This window comes from Neodiprion fabricii, chromosome 4, assembly GCF_021155785.1.
Source record: "Neodiprion fabricii isolate iyNeoFabr1 chromosome 4, iyNeoFabr1.1, whole genome shotgun sequence".
In the NCBI taxonomy this organism is placed as follows: domain Eukaryota; kingdom Metazoa; phylum Arthropoda; class Insecta; order Hymenoptera; family Diprionidae; genus Neodiprion; species Neodiprion fabricii.
The window spans coordinates 38,669,598-38,687,488 of record NC_060242.1 but is presented as its reverse complement, the minus strand read 5'-3'; the positions used below and the strand labels follow the sequence as shown (position 1 = coordinate 38,687,488).

The window sequence follows — 17,891 nt, the reverse complement described above, 5'->3', positions numbered from 1 at the left end:
TGAGCCTTTATTTCAGAAGTGAGACCACGACGGATGTTGTTTAAAAAAAAATCGCTCTGAATTACGCGCGGAATTACTATTCGTATATGCGTCGTTGAATTTTTTTTTTACTTATATTATTGACGAAAATGATGATGCTGGTGACCGGTCGTCTTGTTTTCAGACAGCCCGGAATCAACAGCATATATTATTGTAACTCGGAATCGATTTTGTCTACATCGCTCGATAAGTTTGCACCTGTTGTATTTTTTCCGGACATTCATCGCGGCACGACGAGAGTCAAAAAATTAATTACATACGCAGTTTTTTCATTGCTGCTGCGAAATTATGTTCAATAATTAGTAAATATTTTTTGTAGTAATAAACTCAGAGAAAACAAGAATATGTAGAGTTTATTCCTCATTGGTCGGGGGAATTTCGGATTTCCTTCGCTCGACTTTATCTTCAATGACTCATGTAGCAAACGATTCGTACGAGTTGTGTACTTGTATGCGATTCAGGATTCGATCATGCATTGAATGACAATGATAATAATAAAAGTTCAAAGGCAATGAATGATTCGTTAGTAAAAATATCACGAATACACTTTAATACGAAATAAGAATGAGGATAAATTCTGACTTTCGGTATAAAAATAATTTAAAATCATATTCTTACATGGTTGAATATTCCACATATACATTCTCATTGACAACCGCAATACTGTTAATGGACTCTCAGGATATGGTGATCTTTGCAATTCGATATTTTTAGACAATTGTAACTACAACGGAGCTGCACTACTGGACTGTATTATATACTATCAAAGAATAAAAAATATTTGTATATAAAAAACATTTTTATAGAAGGAAACATTTTTGTAGAAGGAAACATTTTAATTACCCACAGTTCTCTTTGTCTACTAACTTGCTGCCACTGTTACCCCGGCAAATCTTAGATACCTGAAAATACAGAAATATTCATTAAAATCTTTTAATAGAATAAACGGTCGTAATAAATATGGTTGCCACTCTTCAAGTGTCATTTGCATGAAAACACTTTGTTCTGCTTACCAGATTAAATGGTTTAAATTTAGTAGTCTGATTGTTCATAGTTTTCAAAGGACTCTTGAGTATTTGACTTTCACTCTTGCTATGGACAAATGGTGCCTTTTTTGGAGTATTTGACTTTACCAACGATTTCGTTGGAGAGCCAGAAATATCGAAGGTTTTAAGTGCCTCCTTAAAACTATCCTTCGAAAATCTGGCCAACGGTGAATATTTCGGAATGCTAGACAGAGTTGCATTGTGCCCCTGAGCCCCTTGAGAATTTCGTTTTTTTGGGGGAGACAGAGTTTTGTTGTGTCTGTAGCTACGGAATAAAGATTTCACAACATTATAGATTTATCCACACAAAATATTGCGTAAATTACTGCGTATTACAGGGACACCAAATTCAAAGACAGTTAAAATCCTGTCCTTACTTTTTGGGCGAACCCTTGGAACCGCTGCTGATACCGTGAGTTGGCAATGGTGAGACAGGGGAGATGTTGCAGGAGAATCTTGGTTTTGCCATGTTCTTCGAAACCTGCAATTTCATTTTGCCACTCCTGGATCCTCCACCATCTGGTGTGGAGGACGCTACAGGTTTATTCCTTGGCGATTTTTTAGCGATACTTATTGGAATAATGGGATTCGGAGTGCTGCTGGTCCCGAAAGTGAAAGTAGGGGGTACATTGGAACTTGATTTAGGAGGGGTTCTTGGTATTGATATATGTCCCTTTGAACCCAATGACCCTGAAAATATAAGCAATTGTTTGAGCGAAAAATCTAATAAAAACCAATTATTTCTAGTTTTCTATTCTAAAATTCAATGGAAAATTCGAACCAATAAATTGATGGTGAAATTTTACCTCGCCTCTGCATATTTCCTACTGGAATTAAGGCTTTCAAGGGACCTTTTTTGCTAGCACTTTCTACGATGGATTTCTTTTTTAGTTTATATATGCCAGTAACTCCGATCACAGATGCTCTACCTTTGCCTAATTCTTGTCCAATGGATGAAGATTTTTCTATCGTACCTAGGTAAGATAAGAACACAGAGGGCATGTCATATTTTGTAGTATAAAACGTGGCAGTGAACATTGATCGAGAGGAACTAATTTAAATTAGTCACCTGATTTGGGAAGTGCACTGCAAGATGATGCCCTCTTAGTACTGTCAGAATCCTTTTTCTCTTTTGCTTTTGACAGAACTGCTGTTGGCGTACTATTACGTTTAGGGCCGCTCAGCGACATGCTGCGTTTGTGTAAAACCGGAGGAGTGCATTGTGTCTATATTGAAAAACAAGTTCGATGCATTTTAAATGACTTACAAAAATTTTAACTTCAATGTGACTAATTCAACCTAGTAAATATTTTATTTCATTATGAATTTTACGAACCTTCATTGTTGAGTCTATACTTTTTTTACGCTCTGGTTTGATTTCATTAGTTTTGGTTTCAGATCGCTGAGTATTATGTTCTGGCCCAGCTGCTGTTTTTTTTTGCGACAGAGCCTCAGTATTAGCCTCCTTTGGTGTGTCTCGATTTTTGGATTTCGTCGTTTGGCAATTCTCAAAATTCAATTGATTTGTGGCTAAGTTCAAAACTTTCCGTAAATTTGTGAGAAGTGAAAGTGGAGAAGACTCGTTGTTGCGTCCACCCAATATTTTACTAAGATTTGTAATCAGCTCCAATGCTTCTGCTTGATCAACCTGCACTTCTTTCTGCTCATTTTCCACTATATTAGAACTATTAGACTTTTCAGATAAGTTTGCCGTGTTTTCCTCAGTAGATGGTGAAAAATCGGGTATTACAGACTTTTCAATTTTGTTTATTTCCTTTTTATCATTTAAGTTCATCTCCAAGCTTACATCATTTTGTATTTTAAGAACTTTCATACTATTCGACATTCCAGCAAGATCGTTATCCTCATGACTCTTTTCCAAATTTTCATGTCTTATATTTTCAATGGAACTCAATTTTGACAAACATCTCTTCGGACTCTTGCTTAAGTTATTGGTTCCCTGCATGCAGGTGGCCAACAACTGAGCATTGCTTTCACAGTTAATACCCAAGACTTTCTCTAAATTTTCAAGTAATGTTATTGCCTCAGGATTATTTTCTCGATGAACTATCTTTTCAAGATCCAAAAGTAATGTCGCAGCCATTACTTTATTCATGGTATGGTCTTGGTCAATAAATTCACTTTCTAAATCTTTGAATCCTTGACAAATTACTGAGTCAGATGGTTTGCTGCTTGCAATCTCTGTCGGGTTTCCGTTTTGGTCTGAGTTTGCACTAGTTTCACCTCTTGCAGGAGATACAGGCAGTTCAATTAAATTATCAACTACAATTTCATCATCTGAAGCAGGCAGGAAATCAAAGTTCCATTGTGAGGTTGACAGTAAATCGTCAGAGCTGTTGAATGCTTTAGGTATAAAAATAGAAACATTATTATATATTAAACCTTATTGTAAATATTAAGGAAATTAAATTCTTTAGTCAAATTACTTACAGCAGGAACTGAATTGTTCTGCCGCTTCGGCGAAGGTTCGAGAAAGTAATTTTGCATCCTGCAACACTATCGGATCGACTTTGTTGTTATTCTCCTAAGTAAAACAGTTAATACATCATTAGGCTGAAGCATAAATTTTCGAATTTCGATAATGATAATTTTCGAACCTTATTTTAAAAATGATCCGATGTGATTAATAAATTAATCAATGATACACCAGTGTACTAAGTCTGATAACTACATTAACACCAATGCAGAAATGACGCTGAAACTAGCTGGTGATATCCAGCAGGTGATATGTCTGGTAGAATTTCAGGGAGTGAGCAAATGATAAAATATCAAGGAATATATTCGAAAGAGTTTCCCAAATAATCTTGTCAAGTTTCATTGCTTGTTCATCCCTTTGAACCTTTCCACCTATGTTATCTGCTAGTTTCAGCGTCATACTGCAGAAAATAAATTTCAGTTTAAACTTACAATAAAAACAGAATCTAAAGAATGATTTGACACAGAGGTCGCATTGTAGCCATCACAATCAATATCTATCAATTTAGATTCTTTTTGTACATCATTCTCCTGGCAGTTTTCCATTTTAGTATTATCAGAACAAACTTCATCAAGCTGTAGGAAATTCTTGACCTTGTGATTCGGGCTGTACAGAGGCAACTCTCCGATGTTAGTGACTGATTGTAGTTTCACTTTTTCAAGTCTGAGAGCCAAGTCTGACATTCGAACAGAAGTTTTCAACGGAGTTTTCATCAAGTAATCTCCAGGTCTAGTCGTTCTTGAGACATTTGACAAATTGAGACTAGATTTAGCTGAGGAAATGCTCTTGAGCACTTTTGACGACTCACTGTCCAACATAAAAGCCTTGTTGTTGGTGCCGTCGGAGTTCATGGAAGACAGAGAACCATAAGAGTAGTAACTCGGTCTGGGGGTACCAGAAATTTTCGAAATATCAAGCAAGTCTGAAACGGTATTGCTGCCAATATCAATGAATCCATTATTCATGAAGTCGGTGTAACGGGAGGATGCATTTGATACCGATAAAATCGGAGGATTACTCGGGATATTTCTGGTCCTGTTGGTATCAGCTGTAGATTTGGACCTAGGCCGAAATGTGGTTTCCTCTTTGTCAGGAGACATGAGCAAAGGCTTGTTACCCTGTGACAAAGATCTTCTGTGCATAGAAGACTTGACTAACAAGTTTTCGAGATCTGTAGGATTTTGGCAATGGTCAGAGAAGCCAGAATCTTTGACATCAAGGATTCCCTTTGCGTTGTTCTCTACTAAATTTTCTTTGACTTCGGAGAGACTGTCATTCATTGCGGACTGATTCAGTAGGGAGGAATTCTCTGGGGATGGCGGCATCAAAGTGACGATTGGAGTGGCGAAGCTGTCAACGTTTTTGAAAGGTGATTTCGGCATCGAAGAATCTGAGCAATTATCCTCCAGCAAATTCGTGTTGTTTAAATCACTAATAATGCTCTGATTCGCACTTAAATTCCAGGACAATTTTTGAACATGATTAAGATGTTTGTTTAGGATTTCACCCATCAAAGGTTCATCCAGGGTTCTGTTTACCTTTAACACATCGGAATGTCTTCTGCGCTTTGGCGAGAAATCCTCTCGATGCTTACTCCTTTTTGCCAAGTTTTGGCTGCTCTGATTGTTCGATTGCAGCGCCTTTTGCAAGATAACTTCGAATGGGTCATCCTTTTTGGCCATGTAATCTGCGGTCTCTTTGTACACTTTGTCGAACGGATTGTTCTCAAGGCTCGAACGTTTTCCATGACGAACAAACTCGAGGATGTTCAGTTTTTTATTGTCGTTATTGTCGGCGACAATCGTTGGTCCGGGTATCAGAGGAGATGGGAGTCTTGAGCTAACCGAATTACGAGGGTCTGGGCTGTTTAAATCAATCAAATCACACATGACGGTTCGATCGTGACGTCAGCTTAAGTATATTAATAAATTCAGAACGATTTCGCTTTATTCAAAATAAGGAGAGCCAACTCGCCGAGTGAGTTTCGCCCGTTAAAATGGGCACGAAACATTAGCCTGAAACAAGATATTTTGTTTTTTCAGATTAGAAATACAAGTGTAGAAAGTGTGGAGCATCTTTTGTTCGTCATTGGAACCCAGGCTTACCTTTTAAAACAATGATTTGAAATGTACAACAATAACAGAAAAACATTCACCCACATCCAAACATAATTTTTCGACTCTCACGACACGAATCTCATTTTACGGTTAGACAGCATTTTCAAATAAGTTTTTACCAACGACATCTGACGTGCGTGAAGGGAGTCATAAATCTCAATGGTACCTACCCACAGCGAAATTAAACCTGATCATTCGACGCAGGTTGGCGATGCTGAAGAATCAACGCTAGTGACGTGCGTCCGGTTATTTAAACTAACATGGCGCCAGACGATCATATGTTCCGGCCGCTTTCAATTTTAGTATATTTTTAGAAATATCATATATAAATAGTATAACGCGCACAAAGAGTGGTTTTAATGTTGTCGTTATTTTACGTTGAATTCAAACATGAGTAAAGGCTGCTGGAAGTTTGACGGTAATGATCAAGGTAAGTCTAGTTAGGTAACCTATTATAGGTTATACACAAATGTCAAACGGCATTGAACTGATAGCTCGATAAAGGTCCAGTTTTTTTTTCTTTCTGCTTTTACCTTTTTATGAAGCAGTGAACGTATTTACGCAGCTAAATTGCACACCGGCCTCAGATTTTCAAATTGTTCGATAATTTCTCGGTCATCGTTATCTCGGATCAGGTCGGTAACCAGACATTCGCTATATCTATTTAGTGTACTATTTTTACTAAGCAACGCCGAATCCTATTCGCCTATAAGTTTATTCACGCAATATTACAACACGCATCCCACACATGAACTAAAAATTGGCAAGATCTGGAAAACGTAAACTTAACTTAATGCGCAAATTTTCTAGGTTTTTTTATTGACTTGACGTCCAATTATACAATTCGATTAGTTTTTTGTTTGTTCTATTTGTCCAGAAATAATTTATCTAATAACTAATCCATTGCAAATATTCTTGTCAAACTTATAATGTTAACAGCGCTTTACATCGATATCGAAGAGGATTCAGATGATGTGAGGCAAAGAACAGTATACAGCTGTTGGAACGATCTTCCAGACATTTTGCTGGAAGAAATATTTTCCTATTTAACAATACGCGAGCGTTACTACGCCTCGCTTGTTTGCAAGTCATGGTACCACGCATTCAAATTGCAAAGAGTATGGTCGTTATTCGTGCTGGAAGACAGAACACTGACACGTGGAAAATTCAACTACTACAGTGGATGGGAGTATGTTCTGGATCACATGCGCACCTCGATGTGCCTCAACAAAGTTGGGAAAAATTTCCGGACCCTCATCTTTGAGCCGATGCTGAATTTCTACAATTTGTTTGAATTCATGAATATGATATCTTGGTACACCGAGAAGCAAGGGTCTGACAACACCTCTGTCGCTGGTGTTGGTACATTGATCAGACGATTAAAGTTCACATTTCCATGCAACATGGCCAACAGAGATGATCATGAAAGAATCAGGGTTTTTGGAACTGGAGGAAAATTACTTGAAGCTCTGAAACGATTGATGGGAAATTTGGCGAATCTGAGGTGCTTGGAGCTGATTGACTTGATGTTAGACAATAGAGAAGCCATACATTTATTGGACGAAGTTTGCACAGGTTGTACGGAAACGTTATCCAAACTTGTATTGATAAACGCAACGAGAAACAGATGTCCCTTGCTCCATGTTGGTGTGTTTCTGAATTTGAATGTGAGCATTTACCTTTTCATACTACGTTGTGAATCATGGACATAAGCCAGGAGTATGAAAAAATAAATTAGTCACTACTGGATTGAAATATATTTTCAACTTTTTCTCTCTGCTGCTTGCACAATAAAGTAAACAAAGAAATTGTTTCAGATTCTTGTCATTAGCCCTCAAAATCTTCACGAAGATGTAATCGAACTACTCGGCTATACAAAACTCCGACACTTGCATATTCTGCAAAATCGATACAGTCCTGTGGATTCAACAGTTCAGTTGGTAATATTATGTTAATTATTCTCACATTATAATGATACAACGTATTTCACTTGAACTTTTCAGACTTAGATTTGATTCCTGTTGCTGCTTGTGGTTATTTTTTATCTCACTGTCCTTTATTCTTGGCAATTATTAGCTATTTTTGTTGTCATTTAAATTAAAAAAGTTGCAATATTTTTATGAACAATCATATTTTAACTTTATATGGTTGCCATTTTGCTTAAAGAAAGATTTGGATTGTGGTAGAGAGGATAAACTGTCCAAGGTACGGTCTTAAAATTTAAGGTAAATCGGTTGAGCAATTTTTGAGATAATACAGTCGCTGCAAAACATATCACCGAGTGAATTGATTGACACTATCTTCTATAACAATTCTTCCAATTTATTGATTTTAATTAAAAATATTGAAAATATATTTAAAATGCGAAAAAAAAAATACAATTGAACAGTTATTTGTCAATTTATAAGTTTCTAAATTGAGGCACTTTTTTAGCTGGCTCGTTATATACATCCATTGAAAGATTTAGCTATGACAAATCTTATTGTAAATATCTATGTTTGCAGCCAAAGATTGATGCATGGCGCAAGATGAAAGCAAACAATCCTCATCTGCTGGTTCACTTCGAATTAGAGAGCTCGAAACCCACCGACTTTGCTCTGCCTGTTGATGTAGCACTCCAAGATGGAGCCATCCCATGCTATAGCATTGTTATGGATAATCCAAACACTAAGGTTGCTTGAGTACACTAAAACTAAAAACAGATAATTGATAGATGCAGACATGATATATAGATACATTTTTTTGAAAACATTACATTCAACATATTGCTGGAAAAGTTTCACGACTATTTTTCAATCAGCATAATAATTATTGATACTCAATAATATTAATCGAATGTTTTGTATACTTTTCTCCAACAGCATTCAGCATTTACGTTGACAACTCACGGAGCATACTTTGAGTCTACTTTAAGAGTCTACGCATTTAAAGGATTGTCCAGATATTATCAGCATAAAAATTTTTCTAAAAGACTGGATGAAGCGCTAGTTCGGTTTTGCAAGTCTTGCCCGAACCTCCACACACTGGTAGCATCTTGTGTTTAGATTCTTACAACGCTGCCTAAGCGTTGGTTGCAGTCTACTTTCACACTGCACTTATGCTAACTGCGTGTGCTTAACGTTGTTGCATGTTGTGAGTCATTCTTTTCTGCTAACAAAAGCTACAACTAATAAACAACAAAGTCAACTTTCGTTTCCTTATTATCATGACGAGTTTTGAAAACATTTTGTAAAATAATAAAAGTAGTAAGGCTTTTTAAATCCATAATATGACTCGTCAAAACTGATGTCAGAGATAAAAACGTATTTTGGCTAATGATAGCATTTTTGATAAAGGTTATGGTCAATCAAAGGCGATTGAAGAGTCTGACCTTGTTTATAAAATTTTTATACCCCAAAATATTCTACCAAAGAACAGCTTTACTTTTGCCTTTGTTAACGCTATGCCAATGTGTTTGGTTGTGTGGACTTCCTGACTAATGAAAATATCTTTTCTCTTAATATTAGATATGCTATTTTTTTACCTGTTAATCAAATACGATACCGCTAATAAAAGTCAAATCTTGATTCCTCTTTCTAATTACAAATTCACTGGCCAAATTATTATTCTTGTTTGAAATTTATAATGTTGTTGCTCCTTAGATGGTTCGTGATAAAATATCGACGGCAACAATTCTCCAGATTGTGAAAACAGCAAAAAACCTTCGCTGTTTATTTGTTAGACGAAATGTGATACTGAAAAGATTTGATGGAGCCTGGTCAAAGATGAATAATTGGACACCAGAACATTATCAATGGCTAAAAATAAACAGCCGAAGTTATGAAGACACTGAGAAAGAAGTATCGAAGGTATTGGGATATCGATGGCACATGCTTTCAGAAAAAGAATTCAAAAACCAACAGCTCAATATTTACACATAACCAGCATTGAAACTTCACAGAATATGCATTTTTATGAGCATATCTCTTGTGGGACAAATTTGAAAAAATTATTTCCCATATCATTTGTAAATTTACGTTTCATTTGATAATTCAGGCTTATTGAAAATTTCTCCTGGTTGAAAGCTCACAACTTACAACCCGTGTAAGATGTAAGCTAGTTATATTGTAGCATCTAGCATAGCTAAGTGTTGAAAAAGCTTTCAGCTCAGTTAGCTCTCTAAACTAGTCAGATGATGGGAGTACTACAGTGATAACCATTTGACCCAATTTTTGGATCAACATTGCCTTATCCACGATTATGGCGTGAGAACGAAAAAAAAAAAAAAAAAAACACTTGCTCGAATACACTAACTACTTTTGTATTGTTTGATTTCTGTTCTAGTCTTTATGACTTATAAAGGTGTGGAAAATTGCGTATACATATCTCGAAGCATCTGTGATTTTTTTTTTGTTTTCCTAACAAAAATTGTATTAATAATTGTAAGAACAATAGTTCTTGTATCATATCGGATTGTTATTAAATTCGACTGTTTGCATTTAAGTGTAAAATAAATGTTTTTAAACCAAAATTGACGACAGCTTTTTTATTTACGTTAGTTACGTATGAAATATTTCTCGTTTTATGGGAAACTCATTGGATAAGCATGCACGAACTAAAAAACAACTGTTTCAATCCTTGAGCGATTATTAAAATTATTCTGGTGAAGAATCGGGGTTTCAGTTTAAAATTACGCGAATGTCGACAAGTATGGGTAAGAAAGTCTTGAAACTTGAGATAATAATGTGTAACGTACATAATATTTTTACAAAACAGTCTAAATTACATAACATATAAGTATAAAGTACATGAACTGTGCAATTCTAAGCAGTTTTGAAATTGTATATAATTAATATATACAGTATTTTTCTACACTTTGATTGCAGAGTGATCAATTTATAGCTATGTGAAAAGAAATAAATTTTAAAAAAACTTCATTTTCGTTAATTATTATCATGTATATCTATTACAATGTTAGGAATTTGTATGTGAAATTTAATTGAAACAAAAATTCAAGTCAATGCTGTCTACTGGATATTTATAATAGTTCAAAAAACAAACAAAATTTAATCAACTGACTTCTATCAACACGATGCCCAAAAAGGTATAGAGAGAATCTAAAAAAAATCCCAGAATAAAAACATTCACTACAGAAATTATAAATTCCAATATTTGTTTTCTAAAATCAAATACTGATAATAACTTCGAACATATTCGTTTGTGGATTGTTGAAGTGTCACACAGATATTCCATGATTTAGTCGTGCGATATTTTTGACTAATTGCCCCAGAATGCAATGATTTTCACTATAACCTTTCTTTTTATACTATTTCCCCTCCAAGCAACAAGAAAAGCAAATCAATTATTGTATGTACAATTTTTTTCATTCACATAGTAGTTTCATAGTATTAATAACATTTGCTTGAATCTTCATTATTAGATATTAAGCTAAATAAATAGTAATTTCGATAATGCTATAAGATTGTGTGGATTAATTATTTAGTTGTGATAAAATAATAAAATTCAAATTAGGAAGCTAGAGTAGCAGAGCGTTTGTCCCGGTTTTTGTTGCGCTGCCTTGTCCGTGCTTTGAACGCAGCGGCATTTAAAAGATTCTGAAAAGAAGCACAGATGTGTTAACTTTTATTCAGTAAAAGAAAATACCCTTGAAACAAGTACAAAAATTCACTCTATCTAATTATTACTGCAGGTGAATGGGAGAAAAAATAATAGTTTACTCAAGTAATTGCTCACCCTTTGCTGTTTCGTCGCTCTCCTTTGTGATGATTGAGGTGCCATGACTCTATCTCCCAAACTAAAAATCTCGCGGAGAAGCTTATTTTCCCCTAAATGAATATTGAGACCGGGGCCAAGGAGGCGACAACAAGCGGTGTACTGAACTCGGGTACACCAATCTTCCAAATACAGAGTTTCATGTCCGAACTTTATTTGTAGCTCTGGAAACTCATCCTCCTAATTGAAATGAAAAAATAACAAGAAGTATGAGAGTTTCCAATATTGACGTGTATCAAGTTTTATTATACAAGTACACACTTATCATTTGCCTGCTTACCACTATGTACCGCAGTATGTCTCTAAAACTGGCCTTCTGTTGTTTGCGATCTTTCTTGGCTCTATGCCTGTTTGAATCAGTTGCTAGATCCTTGAGAATTGCGATAAGATCTATTGCCCAGAATATTTCGTCTTCCTCCGAGTAATCGCGCCCAAGCTCAAATATTACTGCTAAAGCATCGCCGGCTGCTAGGCGTAGTTCCAGATGTGCAGATTCCAGTAATTCCCGTATCTGATTCAGTGATCTAAAGCACAGAATATCAGTTTATGAATAACCCAAGAAAATATTTCAATAGCTTTTATGTTTGAGATCTTATATTTAAACGAATAACGAGACTATTCAAATGATTTGAGAGTCTGTAACGTTCAATGTAGCAAACGGATGCAGACTAAACTGAGTAATTGTTGCAAATGGGTAGTTTAAACAGTTGAACAAACATACAGCATGTAGGAGTCCGTTGTGTTACTACTACTAATCAAGTTGTGAACATCTGAAGATGCCATAAGCGTCAAAAGAAGTGTCCATGCTGAGAGAATTGTTGCCTGCAGGGCCGTAAGATCAGCGGAAGCAGAATCGTAGAATGCGGTCAAAAGTAGTTGCATAATTTCGATTGTATCTGCAGCGTCGTTGCCTGATAAAAATTGCATCATACTGAGGGTCCAATAACACTGTAAAAATAAAGAGAACAATATCAACTTTATCGCAGATGCAAGTAAAAACTGCAGTAATTAGGTTAAAAAATTCACAAGTAGGATAAGTTTTATTTGTAATAATAGTATTTCTGTTAATTCAACTTTCTTTACCTCAGCTCTGGCAGTTGGTGAGATAGACTTGTTGTTGGCAGTAGATATTAAAACAGTCTTGAGATCCTTGACTATTATTTCGGCACTGTCAAAAGCTCCAAGTTGAACGCATAGTAAGCTAGCAAGTCGAGCAGCAGCAGATTGTTCGTCGCCTCGTCCCTTCTTGAGGGCTCGTTCTATGCTGTCGGTGATTGTCATTTTTCTGTCCTCCACAAAGTCTGGAATGTATTTCATAGTGAAGGCCTTTTCTATGCCGTTGAAGCATGTTGTTCTTGATTTGGCACACTTCTGAGTTAGACCATCGATCGCTTCCTTCAGCTTTTCCTCTAGCGCTTCTTGCTGAGCTATTTCATCCACCTCAGTGTCGTTGAAGTTACCATCATCCATCACGCTGCGACTGTCCGACTGACCGCTAGCAACGCTACAAGCGTCATTGTTAATCGAGTCGTCGTCAGACATCAGCTCAGCCCTTTTTCCGCCATGAGCTAAGACAGAACAGATTAAATATAAGAAAATTATAAGATGTGATTAATCGATTGTAAATTGATTGTAAAACTGTAGAAGAATAATAAGTCCATGCACAGTGTATCATCTGTCATCAAACTTCACATGCCCTTGAAAAAATGCATTCAATATATTTATATTGACTAGGACTTTCGGCACTATGAAAGTCATAATTTGACTTTGGTTAAACAAAAACTATTCGCATGTGTTGCTGAAATTAAAGGCCCTTCAGAAATACTGGAATAATTTGTGGCAACAAGGCATAAGAATAATATTTTATAAGGTAACAAAATTTTTGAGCGTAAAGTCGGGAGGTATAAATATTTATAGGGACTATGAATTGGAGGTCAGCACTTTTGGTTGCTGAACAGTAATAAGGTGAAACATTATTTGATCTGAAGTGTTAAAAGAGTAGAGCGATAGTCTGATATCTTGAAGGTTGTCATAGTTTCGTCATCCTTTTCAACTAAACTATCGAGTCATTTCTCATTCTGCAATCTTGTGGTGCCGTAAAAATAAATTCCGCAATCTTTTGATTGAAATATATTAGAGTGTTTCTACCGATTAAGTTGGTAACGATAATGTGGAATTTGTTAATCTGACAATCTGTGACCGCCTGACCAAGACCTTATTAATGGGATATATTCCGAGATTGAATATTTCCTGTTGACAATAAATCAAGGAAAAAAAATTCCCCAAGTATCATGAGTGTGTTCATTAATCACTAACAACTGAGCAGAATTAAGAATGTGAGAAATACATTAGGAAAACAAATGATTGAAAAATGCAACGTGTTTACATGGCTGTGGGACGCAAGTTTATCAAACAGCTGCTAGAGTCTGTATTGACAATTAGTCACGTTCACCTTGAGGATAGGTGGGAAGGAGAAAGAGAGTGAAACCCCTTTCGTAACATTCTGAAAAAAAATTGTGGCAAATAAGTACAGACCAGGTCTTAAGGCTTTTAGAAGCAGCTTTCCTGCAGTAACCATGTTTTTTAATCAATGATAGTGGAATTCCAGAGTCAGCTCAACGCTTGATATTCACTTATCAGAAATGAATTGTAAACATATGAGTTAGACCCGCGATCCGTATGTTATATTCGAATTAGCCAAATACTAAAGTTATGATGGATGTTTTTCAATGAATTATTTCATTTCTGTTTAGGATGATCGGAACCCACAGCCTGAATCAAAAGTTAGGAACGGAGAAAAAAAATCTTTTAAAAAATCTCCAGCAACTTGGACATCTTAGATGTTATTTGAATTTTTTCGGATTCTTATTTGGCCATCATTGGTGGAAAATAACAGCTGGAGATATTTGAAATAACTTATTTCAATTTCCCAACTTTTGATTTCGATCGTGGTTTCCAATTATTCGTACAATTAAATCAATTATAATTGGATGCTGTACATTATATCACAAAGTATGTTTATTGTGACTTGCAAAATGCCATAATAAGAATTCACAAGCATTCTACTCTATCGCCAGCATATGCACGAGGTTTATTTTAAAATAGAAATGTTCAAAGCGCTGTAGCTTCACAAGTATTAACTATCACATGTTACATAACACGTGGCTAACAGCTGTGCCAACTGCAACGATACACGCGTTAGCAGTTTTGTACAAAGATTGTATTTACATTGACTATCAGTTATGACGCTGTGGAAATTTTGCAGAATCCAAAACAAAATCGTACCATTTATTCACGTTGATTTATTACAATAATTACGAGATTAAAACGAATGCAATTAAAATACAATTAGTTTCCGAAGACTCTAATTGCTGGGAAACGGTCGAATAGCACGTCAACGCGATAAGGAAAATGATAAAACTCAGCTTGCAAGCTGAATTTGAAGAACGTTTCAACGAAAATTTTTATTGCGCCGTTCGGAATGGCGCATTGGCTAGACACGATCCACTGAAATTTCGGAGGCATGGAAGTCACATGGGGGTCAATACGATGCCTGTCTCGTGGCCATGAGCTATTCTGATCCTAGAAAATCGGATTAAGTTGGCCTGGCGATAAGCGTGTACGAAGAGTGAGCGAGAAAAACGAATGGCAAAAAAAAGTAGGATAATTTTAAATACAGCCAATTTACAGGGGTCAGGTGAAGCGGGACAGAAATTACACCGAACGGTGAGACGATGAATCATGCGACGATCGTCCTCGGCAGTAATAACAAAGTGTAATGCGAACGAACATAGCATATGTGGGGTAAAGAAAATATAACGGAAAATATTACAGGCAGAGGAATTTATAGGGAGAATTTTTCTGGGTGATATTATTCTGGTAAATTGGTTTGAATTATTCTTTCTCACCTGACGATCGCTTTTTGCTTCCTTTTCCTGGCATGGTGATTTGCCTTTTCAGTTACACAAATAATACTAGCGAAATGACTCGATCAAGAGGGTAAATATCTTGCACTATTGTTTTTCCTTCGTATACTGAACACGCTGTATGAATTTGTGATTAAAATTTGATAAGAACTCATTAACATGATGCGAAGTCTTCAAAACATGCACGTCGAGACAGCCAACGCCGGGCCTTCTCAGCTATCTTTGCTCTCAGTGCGATCAAGTCCGCAGCTCTTACGACTTCGCCACTCTCGGAATCATCCGAACTTTCACGATTGTTCCCGAACTACCTCGCCGATGGAATGCGCATGCGCCGATCTGCTGTCACTAATCTCGTATACATAAATGACGACTACTGTCGTACAAAGAGCATTTCGAAAATAGAATTTATTTTCATTGTCAAAAAAAAAAAAACTTCGCGTTGAAAGCCAGTAAATTTCCGTTGTACGCTGATATCTGTCTTGCAATCGCAGATTTCCGAAGTATGCGACAAAATCCGGAGTAACGAAAGCTGTTTGCCTCGGTCTTTCGATCCTTCCTCAAGGAAAGTTTCATCGCGTGACGTAATGTTGTGCTGCACAACTATGCAGGCGTATTTCACAACATCGCATCAGTTGTATGACGTATGCCAGCTGTGACGCACAACTTCAACCTACAGCTGATATTAAATTTAGTCTTGGAAAAGATGAATCACGCTAATTGTATATGGGGCAAGATTGGTAGATTTTTTGAACTTGATAAATTTTTATTTCGAGAGATAAAATTTTAAACATCTCAAAATTGGTGGTAGTTATTATGTCAAGTTTGGGAGTACTGCACGGCATTCCGATACAGAATATTTTCGTACAACATGACGATACTTGGAATTTTTACTACACGTTCGAAACTTGAATACGTGTCTGTGCTTACTGAGGCGATCAAAAAATTATAATGAAAGTCGTGTATAATTTTATGAACATCTGATGATGAAATATGCGACTTTTCGTATTGGCGCAGCTTAAATGCGGCGACTAAACTGTCATTTCGCTAGTCAAACCATGTCCTGAACATAAATATAATAACGTTACCGTCAGTAATGTCAATAAAACTTCTCCTTCGATCAGTTGACATTTCTCAAATTTGGGATAAGGCCAGTTAATTTGAAAATAATTACATCATTCGAACAGAATCTTGAAGAGTGAGTATTTACAGATAAAATCAATTTTAAGATAATTCACGATTCAAAAATAACAATCACAGACTTATAGATTTTTGGGAAACAAAGTATCTAGACAGTCATCAAGGCCTTAAAATTTTCCGATTTCCATGATCATAATGAGGAAATCATAAGGATCGGCAGACAATTTGGAATCGCGCCTAAAACTTTAGCTAGAATTGAGTAAATATTAATTCCAGATATTTCAACCTATGGGAGCAACAAGATTCCAGAATCACTTGAGTGCGAGGACCACCCTGATGTGGATACATAAGAATACATACGATTGAAATATTAAGACGGTAATGAAAATTTTGGAATTGACACACTACCGAGTGAAATTTTCGCCGGCATGAATATAAAAGTATCTGAATTATTATTATACTCGTTACTACGTTACCGAAAGCGGTAATTTAGCGCTTTTTTCAAACGTGGCAATATCCTCAGGAGGTCTAAGTATACCTAAAATTCAAGGCACGTTATTATCAACTTCTTTTTTATTAATTTACTTTTTATGTTACACGTCTGCCCACATCATTTACTTACGGATTTGATCAAATTTATGCTAATCAACAGATATTTCGTGATTTACAATGACAAACGCGAATCTTGCTTTCCTTTACCTCTCGCTTGAAAAGTGATCGGGCTTACCATTGAAAATAGTAATTCCCAACTAACAATCTTTGTGATAAATTAAATTTTCATACAAAACCTGCCGGCCTTTCTGGAATTCTGCAGAAATCTTCTGTACAGTTGCAGCTGTGCCCCGCAGGTAGGTAATACTAGGAAATGGCCAATCGGCAAATACAGCTGTGTTCCGCAGGTAGGTATATTAAGGTTCATTAAGGGCTGAACGGCAATTTCCTACCTGCGGATTATAGCTTGAACTGTACAGAAATTTTGGAGAATTTCACGAAGGCTGGCAGGTTTTATATCAAAATTTAATATATCACAAATATTGTTAGTTAAGAATTACTATTTTCAAGAATAAGCCCGACTGTTCAGGCGCGAGGTAATCGAAAGCAAGATCCGCGTTTGCCATTGAAAATCACGAAATATCTGTTGATTAGCACGAATTTGATTAAATCCACACGTAAATGATGTGCGCAAACGTATAAAGGATGAAGTAAATGAATAAAAAAAGTTGATTTGAAAAAAAACGTTACAAACCTTTCAGCACATGAGTACGTAAAATTACAAAAATATTATTGGTGGTAGTGTTCTCTTGATAGCCTGTTTTCTTCGCAAGTGCAGTTATAGCAGCGCTTCATGCAAATAAGT

The 17,891-nt window shown here is 36.1% G+C and overlaps 3 protein-coding genes across 4 annotated transcripts; 1 reads left to right on the top strand and 2 right to left on the bottom strand.

The window, feature by feature from the left end:
• Nucleotides 1-595: 595 nt before the first annotated feature.
• Nucleotides 596-5,835, bottom strand: LOC124179439. Its single transcript, XM_046563791.1, has 9 exons — nt 5,688-5,835; nt 4,014-5,597; nt 3,537-3,630; nt 2,422-3,449; nt 2,155-2,311; nt 1,892-2,059; nt 1,463-1,775; nt 1,053-1,350; nt 596-941 (listed from the first exon to the last, which is right to left on the bottom strand). Exons 2-9 carry the CDS (start codon nt 5,469-5,471, stop codon nt 879-881), a joined length of 3,579 nt encoding a protein of 1,192 aa, XP_046419747.1. The 5' UTR covers nt 5,472-5,597; nt 5,688-5,835; the 3' UTR covers nt 596-878.
• A 64-nt stretch (nt 5,836-5,899) lies between these two features.
• LOC124179440 lies at nt 5,900-10,028 on the top strand. 2 transcript variants are annotated; one of them, XR_006870042.1, is made up of 6 exons: nt 5,900-6,129; nt 6,639-7,366; nt 7,517-7,639; nt 8,204-8,371; nt 8,561-8,831; nt 9,341-9,477. XR_006870042.1 is itself a non-coding variant. In XM_046563792.1 (6 exons), the coding sequence occupies exons 1-6, from the start codon at nt 6,090-6,092 to the stop codon at nt 9,617-9,619; spliced, it is 1,503 nt and encodes a 500-aa protein (XP_046419748.1). In that variant the 5' UTR covers nt 5,901-6,089; the 3' UTR covers nt 9,620-10,028. The 2 variants fall into 2 exon arrangements, 1 of the variants encoding a protein (XP_046419748.1); XM_046563792.1 differs by having other exon boundaries at nt 5,901-6,129; nt 8,561-8,725; nt 9,341-10,028.
• Nucleotides 10,029-10,419: 391 nt separating this feature from the next.
• LOC124179441 (interferon-related developmental regulator 2) lies at nt 10,420-15,634 on the bottom strand. The gene is made up of 6 exons (XM_046563794.1): nt 15,380-15,634; nt 12,555-13,039; nt 12,193-12,419; nt 11,752-11,995; nt 11,433-11,651; nt 10,420-11,293 (listed from the first exon to the last, which is right to left on the bottom strand). Exons 1-6 carry the CDS (start codon nt 15,411-15,413, stop codon nt 11,207-11,209), a joined length of 1,296 nt encoding a protein of 431 aa, XP_046419750.1. The 5' UTR covers nt 15,414-15,634; the 3' UTR covers nt 10,420-11,206.
• Between the last annotated feature and the right edge of the window lie 2,257 nt (nt 15,635-17,891).